The 23,980-nt window shown below is 33.7% G+C and overlaps 2 protein-coding genes across 7 annotated transcripts in view; both read left to right on the top strand.

Moving 5' to 3' along the window:
* The window catches only part of LOC128168336 (laminin subunit alpha-2-like), a 63,343-nt gene extending 60,866 nt beyond the window's left edge, over positions 1-2,477 (top strand). The window contains exons 71-73 of the mRNA XM_052834574.1: positions 261-428; positions 629-787; positions 2,172-2,477. Coding sequence (XP_052690534.1) covers positions 261-428; positions 629-787; positions 2,172-2,346 — 502 coding nt within the window. The 3' untranslated portion in view covers positions 2,347-2,477. The remainder of the gene's footprint in view (positions 1-260; positions 429-628; positions 788-2,171) is intronic.
* A 1,161-nt stretch (positions 2,478-3,638) lies between these two features.
* Positions 3,639-23,461, top strand: LOC128165823 (myelin transcription factor 1-like). 6 transcript variants are annotated; one of them, XM_052830669.1, is made up of 20 exons: positions 3,639-3,757; positions 5,997-6,091; positions 9,636-9,672; positions 11,321-11,349; positions 11,457-11,478; positions 11,731-12,093; positions 12,400-12,469; positions 12,596-12,636; positions 12,757-12,784; positions 12,914-12,976; positions 13,239-13,309; positions 13,571-13,690; positions 15,982-16,342; positions 16,927-16,950; positions 17,426-17,611; positions 18,016-18,156; positions 18,269-18,331; positions 21,318-21,428; positions 21,727-21,887; positions 22,032-23,461. In XM_052830669.1, exons 2-20 carry the CDS (start codon positions 5,999-6,001, stop codon positions 22,421-22,423), a joined length of 2,376 nt encoding a protein of 791 aa, XP_052686629.1. In that variant the 5' UTR covers positions 3,639-3,757; positions 5,997-5,998; the 3' UTR covers positions 22,424-23,461. The 6 variants fall into 6 exon arrangements, with proteins under 6 accessions (XP_052686629.1, XP_052686628.1, XP_052686633.1 ...); XM_052830668.1 differs by having other exon boundaries at positions 11,728-12,093; XM_052830673.1 differs by lacking the exon at positions 17,426-17,611 and having other exon boundaries at positions 11,728-12,093.
* The last annotated feature ends 519 nt before the right edge of the window (positions 23,462-23,980 follow it).

Here is a 23,980-nt window from a genome sequence, read left to right as displayed (position 1 = left end):
CCCTATTTTGCATTAATAAAATCACATACAAGTTCTAGTTATAGTATTCCTAATTATTTCACATGTCCTTTTAATATGAATGTATAGTCCCTCGTCAGTAACCCCTTAAACAACAAAACCAGACCAAAAAATGAAAGAAATATTAATTCTTTTATACCGGTATATAAAATGCCTAAGTTATAAATGTGTTGTACAATAACCAGTATCTTCTAATCTCAGGAACCTTAAATAATTGGATCTTGCTATTATTTTTTCAACAGACAAATTTATCACATAGAAAATGCTCATGGTCAACTAGTGAGAGATATTGACTTCAATCCTAATAAACAGTATTACTTGGTGAGTTGTGGTGATGACTGTAAAATTAAATTCTGGGACACAAGAAACACATCAGAGCCTCTAAAAGTCCTGTCAGAGCATTCACACTGGTAAGGAAAAGGCATCTCTCTCTCTCTCTCTCTCTCTCTCTCTCTCTCTCTCTCTCTCTCTCTCTCTCTCTGACACTCAGACAAGTGTGGTTAAAGCTCAGCCCTTGATATATGAGAGCTCTTTATATATTTGGTTTTCTCTAGTCTCTACCATTCTCTGCACACTCTCCAACAATTAAATATGATTTTAATATTTGAAGGGTGTGGTCCGTGAAGTACAACCATTTTCATGACCAGCTCCTCCTGAGTTCTAGCAGCGACAGTCGAGTCATCCTACACAGTGTGGTTTCCCTTTCCTCTGAACCTTACGGTCATCTCGCAGAAAATGAGGAGGATAGTGATGAAGACACGGAAGAGAAGTAATCTAACTTTTTTACTCAAACTTCATAATCACTTGGTGAATATCGCATTTCAAAGGCTGTTATGCAATCTACTTCTTACTAAGTTTATTGTCCCCTTTCAAAGGAACAGGAGGTTGTGAGTTAGTGAGAAGTAAAGGGAATGTAAGTTAGTGAGGAGTAAAGGGAATGTAAGTTAGTGAGGAGTAAAGGGAATGTAAGTTAGTGAGGAGTAAATGGAAGAATGTAAGTTAGTGAGGAGTAAAGGGAATGTAAGTTAGTGTAAGTCAGTGAGGAGTAAAGGGAATGTAAGTTAGTTAAGAGTAAAGGGAATGTAAGTTAGTGAGTAGTAAAGGGAATGTAAGTTAGTGAGGAGTAAAGGGAATGTAAGTTAGTAAGGAGTAAAGGGAATGTAAGTTAATGGAAGTCAGTGAGGAGTAAAGGGAATGTGTTGGTAATGGATGTAATTATTTACATGTGACCAAGGTCACATCATTGAGTCTGACTATTGAGCTGTCTGCGGTTGGGTTGAATTTTGAATTTCAAACTAATTTGAAGAATCATACCATGACCATGTATTGTACATATTAATACACAATATAATGGTGTTTGAATGATTTCAGGATTCAGGTATATTTTGAAATATGTTACACTTTTAAAAAATAATAGAAGATTCCACCTTTCACTGAGGTGCAAATATTACTGTATACGAGGAAATATCCATCCCCGTTTTATTTTCGTCCCTCTCACCCTTGTTGTTAGCGGGCGAATTTAAGACTTGACGAATTCAAATGTCTTCAATTATTTTTTTTAAAAAACAACTGTGTCTGGGCGAATTTAAGACGGGGCGAAATCATTTGCAAGTGTAGAAGGGCGAAAATTACACGGGGCGAAAATAACCCTGTATAAAGTACTATTGATAGGGGAAAAATTGTCAAAGTTTTTTAACTTGTGCCCAATCCTAGTCATTTATTTGTAAAATGATTATAAATATGTTCATGCAAATAAAAAATTGTGATTAGTCTATGTAAATATAGACAATGAATAATTTAATTCCTAATTTCATGAGTATTACCTTTGTAAACTAAAAAATAAACTGCCTGGGTAGAATGCATTGGTCTCATTCTACTGGTATATAGTTTGATGTACCAGGTATTATATTGATTTGTTCTTTCCTCCTTTCTTGCTACTCTTACCACTTATCATTAAGATTAGTTTAGAATATCACTGGTTCTGTTGTTTAGTTACATATGTAATTATGATTTATATTTCATCAAACATTCCCAGTACCTCCATCTACAAAAAACAATAATACTAAGTACATATGTATGCCAGTTTTTGCTTTATCCTGTAAATCAAAATAGTTAAATCATCATTAAAAGATGCCATATTTCTTGTTATAAAGGTCATTGGAGCCACTTAAGGATGGAGTGATTGCCACATATGAGGAACACGAGGACAGTGTTTACGCCTCCTGTTGGTCGACTGCTGACCCTTGGGTATTCGCCTCCCTCAGTTATGATGGTCGTCTGGTGATCAACAAAGTTCCACGAGCAGAAAAATACAAAATTCTACTATGAATGGATCTCCTGATATTCTGATTTTTAGACATTCCTGTATCTTATCAAACATTTTAAAAGAATGTTTGAAATCAAGATACATTTCGGTGCAATTTATTGTGATATATTATTGAGTAAATGTTATATACACAGTTTGTCTTTGATTTCTTTTTAATTGGACAGAATACTTATTTCAAATCGCAGTGTACATTTATCTAAGGAAAGTGTATAGCAATGAAAAGTCCTTGTTGCTGTTTTGTATGAAATAAGTCAATCTTAATAAAGTTAGACTTGTAAATCTGTTCCTCTTTGATACTTTATACTAGCTATCACAGAAAAGCAAATTTTAATTTAACAGATTGTGAATGAAGGTAACATAGGATTGAAAGGAGTTTAGAATACACTGCTGTTAGATATTTTGCTGTCCTATTAAAATCCAGTCAGATAAAATTCAATTTGATTTGAGAATTTAAAAAAAATATTCACTAATTGGCCTTGATTAATAAAAATTAAAAACCTACTTTAGATTATTTGTCAAGAGAACAGATTCTCTGATTTTTAAGTGGATGACAAAATTCAAGTCAAGAATGAAATGTTTTTTATCCCATTTGAGAAACTCCTTGGGTGTATTCGTCAATTGGAGAGCTGCAAGAGTAATCCTAAATTGCTCATTTGCAGTATGGAGTTTTCCGATAGATCTCCATTGTCTACTTTCCAAATAGCAGGTAGACAATGGAGATCTGTTGAAGATATTCAGGTTCAGTACTGGAGGTAGCAAACATATACACCCTTCTTACAGCAGAGATGTTCCCAGTGCCAAATTTTAATGTACAACTCAAAAATGACAAAGAACAACTGGTCAAAGATCAACTGCTAATATTGTGTAAGAGTATAGGAGAAATGATGACGGACCAGACTGGGAATTGATCTGAGCTATCTGGTCATCCCTCTTATATCTGTTACATTGTAAAAGATATTTTCCCTGAAAAAATCATGGATCAGTGCCTAGACTTTCTTAGAATGTATCCAGTTTTCCAATTTGGATTTAAATTTGATGGAGATTTTTTTTTTAACAGTAACAGTGCTAAGACATCTGCCATAATCAGCAGGGAGAAACTATATAGTATTATTATAGTCTCATAGCATTTGTATCCAAGAATTTAGTGCATTAAATATCTATTTTAAGTGCCACAATCTTTTATTGTTACAACCTAAAAATATTTGTACAATTTAAAGATAATTTATAAATGTTTTGAGTATTTTCTATGGTCCCGCCTCATTTTAAACTAAGCCGGCCATTAAACTTGACAAAGTCAAGCATGCGCACTGTATGGATAGCATTGCAGTATGGGACATCGAAGTTATCTGGGCACAAGAAAACAAGTGATTTGAGTTGGAAAAATAACTTAGCGAATTAACTTTCACTTTGGAAGTAAGTAATTTACACACAATTAGGTTGTCGATTTCTATTTCATGATTGCACTTAGATTGTGTCGTCTTTAACACTGCAAGGAAGTTTGGTAACGATAAAATTGATCAGTGTTGATTATACTTTATAAAAACATGCATCTATTGTGAGCATTCTGTGCTTTGTTTAGGCCGTATTTTATTGTAATTATGCATATTCTCATATTACTATTACTACGGTTTGGTTACAAAAACGATAAGTTGTTTGTTATACATGTCAACGTAAAGAAATGCTAAAACTCCCGCCATGTTGAACTTCTTGTGTTCATCGATATATTTTTAGTACGAAGAGACAAGTCTCTGTCAACGGCATTTCATGTTTTTAGAACATTAAACAGTGAAATGGAAATATATCAGCCACAGGGTAATGATTGGGAAGATTGATTTCTCGCCCTTTTTATGAACTAAGATGAAGGTAAAAGTAAAAGCACGTTGTCTTTTCCCGTTGTTTTTAAAGGGAAGTAACTCCTATATTTATCTGCAATGTTTACGTTCTTGACAGCAGATTTTCATTGCATTGATGAAGGTTCTGTCGAAGATTTTTATACACATCATGTAGATGTATTATTCAAAACATTAAGATAATAGTATACTTAATACCTAACAATTAACATGTATGTACTTTTATCAACAACTGACACATAAAAAAATATCCATCAGTTAAGTAATGCAATTTTTTGTAGAGTATAGTTGTTTCCAAATTCATTCAGAGTTCATTATACTACTGGTGTGTGACCATTTCACGCCAAGGACCACATCTCGCCAGTGCATTAATTGTTACGTCATTTTATCAGCCCTTAAAGTTATATGCAACTGAACTCGGGGTTAATCCTAAGATTTCTCCTTCAAAATGTCGATCCTACAATTGTCATGATTGTCTCAATACTTAATTCAAGCTATTCTTTTCTTTTCTTGCCTTTCATTTTCTTTTTTTCTTTTCCCTACATTTTTCCTAATCAATGTTTATGTGTAATGTTATTGTACTTGAAAATTTAACCCCCGCTCATTTATAAACTGACGAGAGCGAGCTAGATTAACATAAACCTTTTGGCTTGTTTCTCTATCTTCTATGTAATACTGTTTTATATGATATGTATGATGCTTATTACTAAATCAAATATAATGTTTGAACTAAAATGTCCCTAATCTATCTTGTCAGGTTAAAATAGAAAACACAACTTAAGATAAAAAGTGTACAGATTCGATCTGCATTGCAAATGACATGTAAAAAGTTTGTTCTCTCTCCAAGCCATGAAGGCGCATAATTAAGACGCCTGGTGATTATCCTCGATCAGTTTCTTTGGTGCTAAGCAGATGAGAATCAGTGACTTGATTCCCCTGGATGAAAAATACCAGATAATATTATTAAAAAATTGTGTGAGACAACTTTTGTTTCATTAATGTCATATATTGCCAAGGCAGAAAGTGTTTTAAATAGTATTCAGTTTTTTAAAAAAAAATTTCCTTCAACTATGAGGCATTCTATATGTATTATGATATTTCAACTTTTATCTGCTATGATGGATGACCAAAGTTAGGACAGAATATTCAAATATGAACAATGAAGGGCTGTCCTGAGATTTGATGAATGCATCAGTCCTAATGTCAAGCCAAGCTTGATAAGTTTTTATGGTGCTTAGAAGTGGATAAGAGTTATTAGCATCCCACACCCCACACCCCACACCTGTCCAGCAGGTTTACGTAGCATAAGCTGGTACCCATTGCAGCTGGGTGGACTAAGACAAATCACTATGTACATGATGTAGATAAAGAGCCTTGTCTAAGGACACTAGTGACTACAAAAACATCATTGCATTACAAAAGAGGGCCTTGTACCAGCAATATTCGGATTAATTTCCTTTAACAGTTATGACCTGAGCCGGCCCACCTGTTCCAATTCAAAATTAAAAAAAAAACTTTTCAGTATATATTTTATAAATCAAATTCAAACAAAACTATAGATACATGCGTTATGAAGTTCAAGTTTCACTTTGATCTATTTTTACTAAAGATTTTTGTATTTTCTGAATCTGTTTTTCCATGAAGACCTTGCTGAGTTCCTGATGGAATGTAATTGTACAAAACAAATTGATAAGGAGCTCAAATATATTATTCTCAGTAGGATATACATGTATATTGTGTAACTTTAGACTTGATATACTGAAACAAGATCATTGTGATCATTCAACAATTCTTATTTTTAGGAATGACTGCTCCATGTGAGATTCTGGAGTATGAACTTCATTTGACATCGGAACAGATAAAGGAAGAACCCGTTGATAATGCTGACTCAACTCAGGTAAGAATTTATAGAAACAGAAATAAATACTTTTATTTACTGAAGGCACATCCTTGAAATAATGTGTTACTATTAGCATGATAGCAGATTCTTAGTCAACATGTATGAAGAATTTTTATTATTCACAAGGTTAACTGTTCATCCAACTTTTTGCATTTAAAGTTGAGGTATTTTTGGGGGTGCATGGGTATAGTTTTTTCATGCTGTTATTTATGGCACGCCAAATTCACAAAAATGAGCTAAACGTAGTTTCACAGTCCATAAACTAGGTTTATCAGCTGTTAACTATAGTTTACAGATCCTAAACTATAGTTAAAGATTCGAAACTATAGTTAACACTGAAAACAATCATTTGGGATTGTTAAACATAGTTTATCTGATAAATATAGTTTCACCATTGTGAAACTATGATTAACAACTCTAAACTATAGTTCACGAATGCAAATTGTACATAGTTTGTCTGATATATATAGTTTCACAATCGTGAAACTATATTTATCAACTCTAAACTATAGTTTACGAATGTAAACTATAGTTTACAGATGTGAATCTATATTTATCAGCAAAATCTATTGTTAACGTGTATTTCCAAACAGAAAAACATAGATTTGCATTCGTAAACAATAGTTTACAGACGTGAAATATAGATTAACGTTGGTAACTATAGTTTAGGATCAGTAAACTATAGTTAACAGCCGATAAACCTAGTTTATCGACTGTGAAACTATGTTTTGCTAATTTATGTGAATTTGGCGCGCTTTAGATTTGTAAACCGTAGTTTACTGATCATAGAACCCTATTTATCAGATAAACTATGTTTAACAACCGCAAATGATTGTTTTCAGTGTTATCTATAGTTTACAGATGCGAAACATAGATTATCGCGTTAACTATAGTTTACAGATGTGAAATATAGATTAACGTCGGTAACTATTGTTTACGATTCTTAAACTATGGTTAACAGTCGATAAACCTTGTTTATCGACAGTGAAACTATGTTTAGCTCATTTTTGTGAATTTGGCGTGCCATAGTTATTAGTATTGATATTATTGATGTTCAATAAAAACAAATTAAAATATTTATATTAACCCATACTTGATTATTGCCATACATTATTGCATCAAAGGTTATAGGGATTAGTTTAAAGTTTAAGTTTTGAAACTGGGTGATTTTGTTATTTTTATTGCATTAGATATGAAAAACTTTTTATCAACAATTCAAAAATAAATATTAAACAGATGTTTCATAAAAATACATGAGTTAGGTCCAAGAGGGATTGTGATGAGGTATCAAGTCAATCACCTGAAGATCTCTTGCCCTGGTGATTTCTACCTGTCACCTTTCTATTGACAACTATCCAGAACAGTGTAATGTCGTATTTATAAGTAATCAACTAAAGTGATGAAACTGGTGAGCAGTGTATTTTCAAGAGACCAATAAACCTTGGCTTAATAATGACAGATCGTATTTGTAGTACTGTAAATACTATAGAGTGATGACAATTAATTGTTAAGCAGCCTTGTGTTGGCATCAATAGCCTGGAGCTGTCTCCAGCACTACAAATTGTGAGGGGAAGTATCTGGTACGTATGAAAAACTTTGGGAGTTTGCAATCCGTCCTATTGATTTACCATCAACATAATGTATACCAGTGCCCTAGCTCAGGAAAAAATCAATATACAACCTGTTAATGAACTATTGAATTTGTTTGGAAGTCAAGATTACATTTAACTTTAAATATTGAACACGTATCTTTCTTTCTCATCACACAGCAACTTCAGAGATATTGAAAGTATAATTAAAGAGTTACATGTCTCATTTATTGAAGTTGGTAATGAGTGTCTGTTCTTTGATCAGAATAAAATAAATTGTCTCAGCTTTGAAGAAATAGCTGTAATTCTTCATATCTATTTTGTTACATGGGTTTTTTTTTGTTATTTGATTATTACAAATTTTCCCAGTTTCTACCCATCAATTTCATAATGACAGATAAAGGACTACTTTACATACACTAATAAAAATACTTGTTTACTTTGTTCAAACTTGTCCATCATGTGATTCCATGTTCATCCTTACAGTTAATTTAACCCGACTACTTTTGATCAGATTTTTTTTTTCAGTTCAGGCATGTGTTAACTGATATTAATCTGACTGAAAACTTTTTGTTGCCATGGAGATAACAGGTGCATTGGAAACCTGGCTGACACTAGATCTTTACAGAATGTAGACATACCATTTTTAGCTGAATGTTTATACTGCTTTGAAGTCTATCATTGTCTAGAAATGGGTGAAGGTTTTGATTTGTCATTGTGTGGAAAGTATAATCTCTTTTTGTTTGGTTGACAATACTTGAGCCACAGAAACTTGCAAAAGTTTTCCAGACAAAAATCAATAGATCAGATCTCCATAACTACCCAGGCTTTACAAGCATCCTCGGAAACAGTGGTGTGTCTTCAGAAAAAAAAAATCAATATTTTGGTGTACTTTCAAACTTCCATGTTTATCAGATATGGCTATATCTTATTATTGTTTTTAGTGAATTACTTATGAGACTTTCCAAGTTGTATAATGCTACCCATGGGTGTGATATAATACAGCAGCTTATAACACACATTTCCTATAATTAATCGCACACATCAACTGTTGTTTGGAAATGGGTTTAACAAGTCTGTACAATTGATGCTTTTTAGGAAGTATGAAAGTTTGTAAGGTTTACTTGTATTTGTTACTTATATGCTACTGGTTGAATAGCAGTCAGCTGCTAGGGGTGTTCAATAATTCACAGTAGTTGATAATAGGAGCTCATTATAAATCCAAACAAGAACACGGGAGTGGACCAATCAGATGGCAGCAGAACAAAGGACAAAGGCCAAATAGGGAATTATGCTGTCAGTTGCCTGCATAATGAGACAGATGGCAAGCATTATCATAAAGCAGTTCTCTTTGAAACTCGGGAAGAACTAACTAAGCAAACTTTAACACAACTGCAGTAAAAGTGAAATAGGGAAAATATTTTGGGTATCTCTGAAAGAAATGACAATGTAGGATCATGTTATATGAAGACCTATGATGTTTTGGAGAGTTAACAAAGTTTTTTAGGGTGTGCTTCTAAGAAAATCAACAAGATAAAGTAAGTAATGGGAAGACACTATTGTGCATCTAATTAGCAAACAAAGTGTTTGCAAAGTTAAATTAAGTTTACTGCATTTGTGCCATATACTTGTTGTGGTTTTGATATCATATGATTGATTTGTATTTCCAATAATTGACACATCAGATGTTATTTTTCTGACATGTGGAACTGGGAAAGTTTTATGATAATGTGCCCAATGATTCCAAGATGGCTGACTTTACCAAACTTGTTGAGCATTGAGTGCAAAATGTCTGAAAGTGAATTTTTGGTCATATAAGGTTCTATAAAGTTAGAAATTATATGTAACTTTATTGTCAACTGCCCAAAAATATGGATTTTACATTTTATTTTCAGTTGAACTTCATCTTCATATATCATTATTTTATTTATTTATTATTTTTTTTTGCAAAGGAAAACACAACTGATGAGAAAACTGGCACCAGTTCAAGTAAGTACAAGTGATACTATTTTTGGGGGAGGGGAAGTATTGAATTTTTTTAAAAACACATTGTGACTAAAACAAGTTATAATTTTATTTAATTGTGTATAGTTGTAATTTCAACTCATTGCTGCTTAAATTTCTTTTTGTTTATTATAAAGCATTTAATAGGCAAGGTAAAAAATCTGAATGGAACAAGACAGGTGTGTGTAAAAATCTTGCATGGGTAGTTTTAGCCTTGGGGTGACAGGTGTTGGGTGTTAAAACCTATTGAGTATGTTAGACAGTCAATATTGTTACACGCTTGATGAAGTAATAGTTGATTGCTCTTCAATGAGGATCCCCCTTGCTGTATACTAGAAAGTTAAAAGTGTACAAGTTATTCACAAATGAATTAAAACTATTCCATTATTACCCACAACTGAGCTTCATTATTTTTTTTGGGGGAGGGGGATGGTTAATTGTATATTATTTTGTATACTTCATGTCGCCTTCTGAGTAAATTTTTCTTGAGTTAGTCCTATCCTTAACATTTTTTAATAGTCCTAAAGTGAGGAAACAAACTTATCCATTTCTTCTGCATTTTGTATTCTAGCATGCATTTTTTTTCATAAATTAACTTGTATTATTCATCTCTTATGGAAGATGGAATTGGAAAAAGGGTGTGGTCATATTGATTAAGTGAAAGAGTGAGTGAGACAGTAGAGCAATCATTACTGTATATTCCAGTTTTCCCAATATTTTCATAAACAGAATAGTTCTCAGATAAAGTTGTTGGACTTGTTGTTTTGCTGTGCATGTATATTAATTAAAACTTTGAGATTTGCTGTTGAGAGAAGTATGCCTGTAATGAGATTGATTTTATGTTATTATTGGGTATACCAGTTCATTGCCAATCTCAAATTAATAATAAGGTATGAGGATTTGATAGATAAAGGGGTTTTATTATTGATTCATGGAACTGCTGCCATCACCACGTCAGCTCCAATCATATTGTTGGTTTGGCTGATGGTCATTTATTTATGGAGTTACAAAACTCAGCTGCACACAGGAAACCTCAGCTGTGACACAAATTCATGTTCTCTTGTAATTGGAATAGGTCTGTCTTTATCTTATCAGAATTTCAGTACATGTATCAATTCTCATGGTAAAAATATTCATATAATGATTGTTATTTAGGCTGAACTTGGATAAGTCAGAGAAAAGGTATATAATTTGGAAAGTCAAACCTGAATTATTATTCCATCTTAAAAAAAAAAAAGCTCATTAATACATATTTTGGTTTCCTTGTTGTATCGTGTTAAAAAAAAATGGAAAATGCCTTAATGATGATGTATTTTAAAAAAAATGATGGAGATGAGTATGACATTCCTTTTGTAAAAGTCAAAACCCTGCGTAATAAATTTGAAACAAGCAAGTAAAAATCTCCCCCCCCCCCCCCCCCCCCAAAGAAAATTAAGAAAAAATACTCAATTATGAAAAAAAACCTGAAAACTTTTCAAAAGTTTTAAGACCTTTTTTTACTCCTGGAATAAGATTGGCTTTTTTGCAAATATGTGGTTAAATTATGAAACAGAATAGTATTTGATTATAACCGAGGGAGTGTTGAAATTTACTGAACCAGTAATCTTTATGTTTTCAAACTTTTTTTTTACAGACATCCAAACAGATGTCAACATGACTCAGGTAAAGATTTTTTTTTTTAAATTGTTTTGTTTAAAATTTACCCGTAAATAAACATAGGATAATATTATTAAATACTAAAGTAATTAAACTTTTTTTCATTATTTCAGATAACTGGAATAGAAGAGCAGGGTCAGTAATGAATAATGCTTTCATTTAACATTTACCTTTCAGTCATTTATCATCATTTTAATTCATTGATTGTCTGTTTGCACTTTTGATATATGAATTGCTGATAATGTAACTGCAATGTGTTGCAACAATTAGATCTTTAGTCTTTTAAATGCATGGAAATTTGAGCTATGCTTTTCCGAAGCTCAGTACAAGTGTATAGTACAGAATGGTCTTAACTGTATTTATAATTGAGTGAAATTCAATCAGTAGGAGGTCAAAAAAGGAAGACAGAAAATGACACAGTAGATGGCACCCCAGCAAAGATACTAAAAGTAGAAGACAGTGGTTCCCAGAAAAATGAGGAAGTGGACAATAAAGCAGAGATCAAAATAAAAACTGAGGACGATGAAACTTGTGTGTATTCTGTGGTACTGAAGAATGCAGATGCTGAAGGGGTGGGGTCAGCCACTGGGGCCAACCAAGACACAGAGGTCAAAGTGGAGGTCAAGGACGAAGAGGAGGAAGATGATGACTTCCAGGTGGTGGCTGAGTGGAAGACATCTGATGGAGGACAGGAGGAGGAGGAGCCATCCAGTGATTCACAGAAATCGGATGAAAACCTGGCTAATGCAGGTAAACTGATGTTATATTTCACATGTATGGTAGGTTAAATAATTCTTTAACAAATGTAACAGAAATGAAAAATTAGAGATGGTCCGAAAGTTTTTTTTTCCAACAATTAAACAATCATAATTTGTTTTTCACCAGATGCATGATTTCAAAGTGCTAAGTGAAGTCAAATTGCAAATCTCCAAAACTGAACATATTAATAGTCATAAGTTATGATATTAAATATGTCCAGGGAAATAACAATACAAAATATGTCCAGGGATATAAAAATACAAAAATTTGTGAAATTTGCACATTTGTTTTAAACAGACATGAAATGTCCAACGCCTGGCTGTGATGGATCCGGTCACATAACTGGACTCTATTCCCACCACAGAAGGTGAGTAGAGAGGGGAGATCAATATCCAACATCTCAAGTGCTTGCTTGATCAATACATCCATCCTTTAATCTGTTGCGATATAATCGTTATGTGATTGGTGTTGTTTTTTTTCTTCAAATTTCAAGTTTGTCGGGGTGTCCAAAGAAAAGCACTGTTCCACCAGAAAGTAAGTTTATGCAGCTCAAGTCTTAATATTGTAAACTACTAAGTGAATTTTTTATATATTTTGACTTTTTCCATCTTTTTAGCTACCAGTGATTTAATTTTTATCCACTTCTTTTTCCAGTATTAGCCATGCATGAAAATTTAGCAAGGTGAGTTTTCATTTCACATTTTATTCCTCAAAATAACATTTTGAAGAAAAAAATCATGTAAAAGCTAGGACAGAACGCAAAAACAACAACTGAATTATTGAAATCTATTATTGTCTACAAATTAAACAGGTGCCCTACCCCTGGCTGTACAGGACGGGGTCATGTCAATGCCAACAGAACCACTCATAGAAGGTATGCCTCCATCAGTAACTTCTTTAGGTTTCTTTTATGTTTTTGATTGCAGTCAATATTGCTGGAATCAGTTTTGATACTGTGTAAAATGTATGACAATTAAGTCTGACCATTGTTTAGTATTTAGAGATGTTGAAAATTATTTTTGTTAAAGGAGTAGTGAATTTGTTAATGCTGTCAGACATATTTTGGTTGTACATGTACGGTGTATACATATGATCTTTAGATTTAGAGATTTTAAGATTGTACTTATAACTTTTAGTTTATCTGGGTGCCCAATAGCAGCTATGGGAAAATTAGTGCAAACAACACAACAAACTGCAAAAAAATCAGGTTTGTATTTACTCTGTTGTATGATGTAAGATACCGACTAAACAGTACTTGCATTTGTAAATGCTTTGATAACTGTATTGGTAATATATGTGTGGAAACAAGAAACATGATAGATGTCAACCTGAAGTCTATCTAAATGTGTATCCTTGAAACAATAATGTTAACTTTGTGTAGTGCTTTAGCTCATTTTTGGATGTGTTGCATGCACAAAACAGCTTCTTATTTTCATTTTCTATTTGCATTTAATTTTTTTCATGTCAGGTCTCCACCTAGTTTTACTCCCCAAAGATGACGATCCCTCCAAAGCTGTTTTAGCTGCATGCAATGAAAAAGAGCTCATCCGATTGGCTGCCCAGAAGTGCAGCACCTCCACAGGGAATGGTCTGTACTTTTGTTGTGGCTGCGTGCTAGACTTGTCATTATCTGTGTCGTGCTTAATTTGTGCAATTACATCAGTGAGAGAGTTTATGTTGTCATGGATGATTATACCCCCCGCAAACGAAGTTTGGGGGGGTATATAGGAATCACCTTGTCCGTCCGTCCGTCCGTCCGTCTGTCCGTCTGTCTGTTTGATTCGTGTCCGGTCCATATCTTTCTTATGGAGAAACATTAGAAGTTCTTACTTCACACAAATATTGCTTATGACCTAAACCCAAGGTCATTTGGGCAAGGTCAAGGTCACTGACCAAAAAAAAGTGCAAAATTTGTGTCCGGTTCATATCTTTTTGATGGAGAAACATTGGAAGTTCCTACTTCACACAAAGATTGCTTATGACCTAAGGGTGTGTCATGACCTTGACCCAAGGTCATTTGGACAAGGTCAAGGTCAATGGCAGAAAAAAGTGCAAAATTCTTGTCCGGTCCATATCTTTCTTATGGTGAAACATTGGAAGTTCTCAGTTCACACAAAGATTGCTTATGAGCTAAGGGCTTGTCATGACCTTGACCCAAGGTCATTTGGGCAAGGCCAAGGTCACTTGCAGAAAAGTGTAAAACTCGTGTGCAGTCCATATCTTTCTAATGGACAAATATTGGAAGTTCTTAATTCACATCTAGAATGCTTATAACCTAAGAGTGTGTCATGACCTTGACCAAAGGTCAATTGAGAAAGTTCAAGGTCATTGTTTAAAAAAAAATCGGGCTCAGTATACCAATAATTCAAAATGTTTATATTAAGTGGCTGCTTGACATGTGGAATTTCGTTTGATTCGAGTCATGTTTGTTAACATAAGGATGCAAATGTTATCATGCATTAACAGTTAACTTGAACTAAAATGGAATTTAAAGAATAGAAATTGGTTTGTGTACTCATATAAGCATTAACAGTTTTAAAAAAATAGAGCAGTTGTTATTTATAGAAAATGGACGATGAAATAGATTCATCCAATATTTTCTATAATAGAAAAAATACATGAGTTATGATTTTTTCTTAGCGGGGGGTATCAATTGTGAGCTTGCTCACAGTACCTCTAGTTACTTTTGATGGTGTCCTTGTGTATTATAGCAGCCTTTGTGCACAGTAGATACTGTAAAAACACACAAAAAGTTCTTTACACCATGTCTCATTTTTAACCAAGCACTGTCGTAAAAGATTTTGCTCCAATTTTGATTCATCTTGTAGAGTTGTTTGTGAAGAAATAAAAGCACCATTTTAATTTTCCCCATTTGGAATTTCATCTGCACTAATGGGTAGAAAATTTCCTTGTATACAATAAATGTACATGTATTTGTTTTCCCATTACCAATATACCCCCTGACCAGTAAATAAACTAATTCAGACTGTGTTTTTCTAACGTCAGGTACAGAATTTCGTTATAAAATTAGGAATACTCCATCAGATTTTGATTTTTCAACAAGTAAAGAATTAAAGTTATTAAAGAACAAGTGCTCCAATAATATATTAGATATATTGTGGGCTTAATTTTACTATAACAATATTTCAAATTTTCACAAAAGAAAAGTAATTGGATGACAAATTATTTATATTTATAATTTTCCTGAGAAAACTAAATATTCTTGATCAAAAGGAACTGAAAAAGTTTTACAAACTTAGATGTAACACCAGGACTTACCAGTAAGATGAAATGGAGGAAGCTTTTATTATTGTGGCTATTGGTGTATTCACTGTAAGCTATTGTACTTGCACTTGTATGGTTTCTATCAGCATCAGAACCTTGTACCTTGCACTGTTTTAGTAATATGTTGCATTGTAGGCGTATTAGTGTAAGTAGAGACTTTTACAGTTATTGTTGCTGTTGGTTGCTTTTATTTTGTTTTTGTTCTATTTCAGTAGTAGACCAATTCATGTTTGAATTATGGAATGTATGTTATTTAGATTTCAATCATTTATAAGTTAAGCAATTGCTTTGATTGAAAGTTTATTTTTTGTTACAAGAATGTGTTGATTTCAGAAAATATTGAAATTAAAAAGAACAATAGGCTAAAATGTCATTTGACAGTGTAAAAATGAACAAGATGCACTAAAGGGTAATTAACTTTTCTGCATTATTTCCATAGAAATGTTTTCAATTAAAAATAAATAATTAATATTTATGAAATATGCCAACGTAAATATTGCATCAGTTATTATGAAAACTGCTTGATTATGCATGATAAAAATTTTAAAATTACTGATGCTGAAAAACTAAGGCAGCTTTGGTCTATTTTCACAGATTCTGACCGAGTTTTACGGCCCATGATTCTGACTAAACAGCTGGAGCTGGGCACGGATTTATCCTCTCTGGTGTCTCAACAGACCCCACGAAGTAATCTGGCCAAAGAGTTGGAAAAGTACAACCAGTTGGACACAGCCAGTGTCACTGTACTAAAGAAGGAGGAGCGGGAACCAGCACTGCAGCCCGTAGCAGCAGCTCCTGTCGTCAAGGTGCCCAAGCGAGAACCAGTCAGGCCCAGTATCTTGAGGCGACCAGGTGCAAAGAAAGCCGACTCTAAACCGTCCACCCCAGATGAAGGAAGCTCCTCTGTATCAAACTTACTGAATCGTAAGGGCTCCAAACAGCTGAGTTTTACCAGGTCGGTAACTACTTTGACAATACCCAATCCTTTGATGTCCAAACCGGACTCAAAAACTCGTCACGGTACCATTTTGACTCCTGCCAACAAATCCTCCTCACCATCCATCACGGTTTTTGTGAGACCGGATGGAAAACATGTTCAAGTTAAAACAGGATATTCTGAAACTTAATCATTTATTTCAAGAGTCTTTAGATTGATTTATATGTAGGTGTTAAAGTTGTCATTTAATTTGTTTACTGGAAAGACGGATATAAATTCCAAGAACTGATAATAAGATTTGATGTTGCAGACTTTATTAAATGGTTATGTTGTAGTTGATTTGTAATTAATGTGCAATGTAAATCAAGGTAAATATATTGTGGTTTTGAAAGTAAAATAAAAAGAAAACTTCTCGAAATGGATTTCTAAATGGGGTTTTGGATGGTTCATTTTGATCTAGCATTAATATCAGCTTTTCCTTTCAGCATTTGAGTCCCTGTTTCTTGAAATATTGATTGAAAGGGCATCAGTTACTGTTAATTCATACATAATTTTCTGAATATTAAATATGAGAAGGTTTAATGAGTTATTGTTTATTCCAGATTTGGGGACTTAAGTGCTGAAAGGTAACATTTGTTTTTAGTTTTATTGCTGTCATTTAGTTCAGATGTTTTTATCTTACACCTGTTATGTTCATCAATTTACCAAATTAAGTTGATTTTACGAAATTCTTATTTCTTTTGGAAAAGAAAGAAAATTTTAATTTGAAGACACAGTAGATGATAAATTTTTCAGTCAAGAAAGGTAACAATTTTATTTTGAGTTAAGTGAAATCTGCTTTTATTTGGTAACTTTTACATCTGTTATGCAGATTGACACTTCTGCATTGTTGTATATTTTTGTATGTAAAATCTGATAATAAAAAAGAAAATTTTCTTTCAATTTTATTTGTTGGCTTTCCATAGATTAATTTTTCCCCAAGACATTTTGTGTTTTCTGTTGTCTGGTTAGTTCTAATGAAGGTCAAGCTTATGCCCTTCTGTCCTTGAAGTTGATGGATTGCTGCAGTTCATTAAACATAGCAATGTTTAACCTACTTAGTTCCAGAGATAGTGAAGATGTTGAATCAGTTAGTTCTGACACAGATGGGAAAATTTCATCTAACTGCCCCTATCCCGGTTGTGATGGATCTGGTCATGTGACTGGTAATTACTCCTCCCACCGCAGTCTCTCTGGTTGCCCAATGGCTGATAGAGCCACTGTGCAAGCCAATCAGGTTGAAATGAAGTAAGTCTTGTGACTCACAGCTATGGTGCCTGTCTTAATAACTAAAGCTTTCCAACTTTCTCCTTATTTGGTTTGCAAGCTTCTCTTCTTTGATGTTGTGAGTTAGTTTCTTTTTATTTTGTATATTTGTTGGTTCCAAGTGACTTTCTTCTTTGTGAAATCTTTCATTTTGTGCATGAAATAGCTTTTATTGTTGTGCTCTTTCACTCCTTAAAGTTTTGTTCTACATATTGTCGATGTTAAACAATGTGGAAATTGTTCTGAAGAGTTGTCTGATGATCTTAAGAATTGAACACTAATTAAGTTTATAAAAAGATGAAAATTAAATGATAAAGTGACTGAATGGTTTGTAAAATAAAACAAAAAAGCCAGAAATAAACTTTTGGATTGATGGAAACAAATAGATGCCCAACACCAGGCTGCGATGGTTCAGGTCATGTGACAGGAAACTATGCATCACACAGAAGCTTGTCGGGATGTCCAAGAGCAGCAAAGCTGAAACGAGTAATCGGGAGGGAAAGCGGGATGGAAGAAGAAACTTTACGGTAAGATATATGTAGACTTTCTGTCTGTGTATCTGAATAAATAAATTTAAATAAGATGAAGCAGGTATCAGCTGTGCACTTGGATTAAAAGATTTGATTGGTTCGTTTGTAGCTGTCCTATACCTGGATGTGATGGGACAGGTCATGTAACGGGGAAATACCTGTCTCATCGCAGGTAAAATCGCTGTCACATGTTGTACTGTGTATTGTGTATTTTTTTTTAACTTTATTCTCTGAATAGAGCATGAAGGTTTTTTTTAATTCAAAGAGATCAGTTAAACCTTTTTTCTTGATTTTTGGACAGTTCTTTGGAAAGCAAAAAACTACGGAATTCAGAAATTGTTTTGGTTTTTAATAATTTTGTTAGTAAAGGTTTAATATTCTAATTATCAGTGATTAAATGTACAATTCTTTCAATTTTTCACATTCAGTTTTATTGTTGTCGCTGGTTATCTAGCATGAATAAATGTAATTGTTTTGCAAATGCCTCGGATACCAAAGTTACCCAAATGAGTATTTTTGTACTATGATATGCAAGACTCTATACTGTAGATTCCTTATTTTACGCGAGTACTTAATTCCGCGATTCAACGATTTCATCAAATCGCGAGAACATAAAATCGCGAATGGCGAAATTTCATCATAGTTTCATGTAGTTTACATGTCTCCCAAAATTAAAAGCGAGATTTTAGAATTCGCGAGACGGGCTTCTCGCGATTTTACGCAAATATTAATTCCTCGCGTTTAATTAGGAATTTACAGTATTACAAAATAGGATTTATAGTGTAGAGGATATACCAGCATGCCTAACTGTCAAAAGATTTTTATTTCCTTTAAATACATGTACATGAGGGCTTAACTGTCAAAAGATTTTTATTTCCTTTAAATATATGTACATGAGGAAAAGCAGATGTAAGGGTGTCTTTACCAGTCCAACAACAAATATACCACTTTTAACCAATTTTGACATCCTTTTGTGATGGACTCTCAGTATATTTTAAGTCTTTGCTCCTTTTAAATGGGAGATGATAAATAGTGTAGTGTATTTCAAAACATTTCTTTAAAACCAAATGGTTGAAACTTTGGCATGAGTAAATTCAAGTTTGTTTAAACAATGACCTCTAGAGTCAGGAAGGGGCCATTATTGGGGACATAGTGAAGCACAAAATTCATCTGGAAAAAAATCTTTCAGCTAAAGTAGGTGAAATTAAAATGGAAGACACTTTGAATTCATAATATTTTTAGATCACCTGAGCCAAAGGCTCAAGTGATCTTTTCTGATCACAATTTGTCCGTTGTCTGTCGTCGTTGTTGTTGTAAACTTTTCACATTTTCATCTTCTTCTCAAGAACCCCTGGGCCAAATTCAACCAAACTTGCCATAAAGTATCCTTAGGTGAAGGGGATTCAGGTTTGTTCAAAAGAAGAGCCACGCCCTCTTTCAAGGGAAGATAATTAGAAATTAGTGAAAAAGTAATGGTGTATTTTAAAAATCTTCTTCTCTAGAACCAATTGGCCAGAAAAGCTGTAACTTGCGTGGAAGCATCCTCAGGTAGTGTAGATTCAAGTTTGTTCAAATCATGATCCCCGGGGTTACGGTGGGGCCACAATTGGGGGTCGAATTTTTACATTGGAATATATTGAAAAAATATCTTTAAAAATCTTCATCTCTAGAACCAATCAGCCAGAAAAGCTGTAACTTGCGTGGTAGAATCCTCAGGTAGTGTAGATTCAAGTTGATTCAAATCATGATCCCCAGGGATACGGTGGGGCCACAATGGGGGGTCGAATTTTTACATTGGAATATATTGAAAAATATCTTTAAAAATCTTCATCTCTAGAACCAATTGGCCAGAAAAGCTGAAACTTGCGTGGTAGAATCCTCAGGTAGTGTAGATTCAAGTTTGTTCAAATCATGATCCCCGGGGGTACGGTGAGGGCCACAATGGGGGTCGAATTTTTACATTGGAATATATAGAAAAATATCTTTGAAAATCTTCATCTCTAGAACCAATTGGCCAGAAAAGCTGTAACTTGCATGGTATAATCCTCAGGTAGTGTAGATTCAAGTTTGTTCAAATCATGATCCCCGGGTACGGTGGGGCCACAATGGGGGGTCGAATTTTTACATTGGAATATATTGAAAAATATCTTTCAAAATCTTCATCTCTAGAACCAATTGGCCAGAAAAGCTGTAACTTGCGTGGTAGAATCCTCAGGTAGTGTAGATTCAAGTTGGTTCAAATCATGATCCCCAGGGGTACGGTGGGGCCACAATGGGGGGTCGAATTTTTACATTGGAATATATTGAAAAATATCTTTAAAAATCTTCATCTCTAGAACCAATTGGCCAGAAAAGCTGAAACTTGCGTGGTAGAATCCTCAGGTAGTGTAGATTCAAGTTTGTTCAAATCATGATCCCCAGGGGTACGGTGAGGCCACAATTGGGGGTTGAATTTTTTGCATAGGAATATATAGAGAAATATCTTTAAAAATGTTCTTCTCAAGAACCAATTGGCCAGAAAAGCTGTAACTTGCATGGAAGCATCCTCAGGTAGTGTAGATTCAAGTTTGTTCAAATCATGATCCCCAGGGATACGGTGGGGCCACAATTGGGGGGTCAAGTTTTAACATAGGAATGTAAAGAGAAATATCTTAGTTTTGAAAATCAATTGAGCAGAAAAGCTGTTATTTGAGTGAAAGCATTCTCAGGTAGTGTTGTATATATAGAGAAAAATCTTTTAAAATCAAATAAAAAAGGATGAAACTATAGAAGGGGGGGGGGTCAAATTTTTACATTGGAAATAAATTTGATCATTCTCAAAAATATTTAGTATATAGTATTACTAATATGCAATCATATTGACATTTGTTGATTCTCAGTTGTTTAGACTGTGGTCCTGGATAATTGTTGTGCCACATATAAGGTTCAAAGTTTGATGTAGGTTTATATTTAGCTGATTTTGTTATGTCTAGTCCCATGAAACATTGAACTCTGATACATTTCCAGATGAATAACAAGGCCATAATTTGTTAGGTTTTTGGAACAAGATTGGTACATGTTGTGACCCATTTCAGCTTGATTTCATGAGGTTGATGTTCACCAAAAGAAATGAACCAATGTGTTTCTGGATATATACACGTACATTCTCCATTTTATAGTGCATCAGGATGCCCTCTTGCCAACAAACATAAGATACAACGACAGCTTCTTGCCAGCTTGGATGGACAGGATCCAGACCTCGCAAAGTCGCTCAAACTTGATGGAGTAGTGTAAGCATGACTGTACTGTTGGGCTGTAATCTTGTATCATTTTCCATATACATGTACACTTTTTAAGAAAGTAACACCAGTAAATAGTTTTTTTTGATATGCCCATATTTTACTGCCAGATGACAAGGTAGTTCAATGTGTTAATCGTTTGGTACATGTGTATGAAATTGTATGAACGTATTGAAAATTTGATTGAAGAAAATAAAGATTATTGCATTGGAAATGTAGCCTCATAACACATGTATTTTAAGTTTGGTTATTTTAAAGAGAGATTTTTATGTATATTCCTATCTTTCAGATGCCCAACCCCTGGTTGTGATGGGTCAGGTCACTCCAATGGAAGCTTCCTGTCCCACAGGAGTCTCTCTGGATGTCCTCGGGCAACATCTGCTATGAAGAAGGCTAAACTCAGCCCAGCAGAACTGACAAATATTCACTATAAACTCCAGAATGGAGAAGGTATTCAATTAATATACGTGTTATTATCTTTAATCTAAATAGTGATAAAAATAGCAACATTGGTTCCTTAACCTTGGGAAAAGTTTATAGCTTTTATTTGTGTTAAATAATGAAAAAATGTTGCTGAATCATTTACAATTCCAGATTTAGAGAACGATGAGGAATTGCAACAAATAGATAATGACATTCAGGAACTTAAAACACAAAACACTGACCTGGAATCGGAGATGATCAAGATGCGCTCAGAAGTGTCCTCCTTGGAAAACCATGTCCTGCAGCAAGAGAAGGAGAACAATGAGACAGAGGAACAGAACAAACGTCTGGAGGACTACCTAAGTGTCCTCAAAAAGGAGTCCATCGCCCTCCTCGGCAAGCTCAACATACCTCACTTTAATCCAGCATTGGTCACCGACGAAAACCTTGAGGCCTGCATAAAGCAGATCCAAAACTTGTGCTCAAGTCCAAGTGACAGTGGGGGAGGGACTAACTACTATAACGCTGTCAGTATAGGCGCCTCGGAAATCCAAGTGGCGTGATCTCATAACCTTCATGTTACAGGCCTCAAATGTCAAAAAGTGCAATTTTAGTTTGGTATGTGTACTGTTCTTTTACTGTAATTTATGTTTATCCTGTTTGTGTGTAGATGGTACAAATATTTCCAGGTACCAATATATTATTTATTGATGATATATGTTGACTCTTATTTGATATTGGTAAATTATTGATTTTTAAACTTTTTAGCATTATTTATTACATTTTAGAGTGTTGTATTTACAGGTCTTTACATGTATTGTATCTGCTTTAACTCGCCACATTAATCCATGAATTCACATTCCATTTTGTTTTTTATATTTATTTGAGTCAAATATTACAAGGTGCAATACATTGCTTTTGTGTCAGAACAGTAATTCCTAGCATAAACAAAGTTTGCTTTCTGCCATTCATCTTTTTGTTTAAATATTATTCTTATAGGTGCTATTTATACACTTTTTATTTACAATTTATAGAATTATAATCACCATTGTTTTTTAAGTCACTACATTCCGTATCCAGTGTAACTGTATTCTGCCAATGCTATTTTACAACGTATGAGTCATCATTCCACTAGCGGTGCTGTCTCGTCTTTTGTTAACAGATGGAGATGACACAGCTGCTCAAATATTTAATCTAGGTTTTGTCTGATTTTTGAGATCTTAATTTATTGTGATTTTTTTTCTCTCACATATTTTCCTCCATATTTTGCAAGTCTCTCAGGAACAAGAGCTCAGTGAAAGAAGGAAGACAACAGTTACATACAAAAAGTTCAATATGCAGATGAATTTCAGAATTAATGAATGTGGGGTTCAAAGAGTTAATGATGGATGTGTAATGTCAATGTTTGAATTTGTTTTCAAACTGGTTTATTACATTGTACCACAGTCATGGAATAAGTTACATTTCTCAAGATCCATAGATACATTTTCAACTGCCAAAAGCTTGATACATGTACTCTTTTGTCTGGCATTCATATTGAATCCCATCCATTTTATATTTTGTGTACCTTGTGCAATATTTTAATAAAATGTATAATATATCTTTGGTCTCTTTTATTTTATTTTTTTATAAAGCTCAGCAATCTACCAAACCAAAAGACACATTATTGCAAAATGGCAGGAATTGTCTTGCCTTCCAAGGGGAACAAATTGTTTTCTTGATCTTCTCAAAATGTGCTCTTACCATCATGGTCAAATTAAAAAATCAAAGTACCGAAAGTACTGAAAAGTGCTAACCTAGCTTGGTTCTAAGAAAATTTACTGTGTGCAAGCGTAGGCGGAAATGAGCCTTATTGAAATTTTGGTTTATGTGTAATGAATATCAATTTAAAGTATCGAAGGCCAGATTTCTTTAAATATATGTTACTTTCTTAAGATGATGTGAATTAAAGCTGAACACGACTTGTATATGGATACTTGCCTGAAAAAAAAATGTTAAAATCACAAATTATACCTTTTGAACAGTAATTTATCACAGTTTTTGACATTTTCTTGCAAAGAATCGATTTTATTTTTTCTATAATTTAGCTTCTGAATACGCACTATATTTTTTCATCACTG

This window comes from Crassostrea angulata, chromosome 10 (genome assembly GCF_025612915.1).
Source record: "Crassostrea angulata isolate pt1a10 chromosome 10, ASM2561291v2, whole genome shotgun sequence".
Classification (NCBI taxonomy): Eukaryota; Metazoa; Mollusca; class Bivalvia; order Ostreida; family Ostreidae; genus Magallana; species Magallana angulata.
The sequence above is the reverse complement of the archived record's forward strand: the minus strand, read 5'-3'. Positions and strand labels throughout refer to the sequence as shown.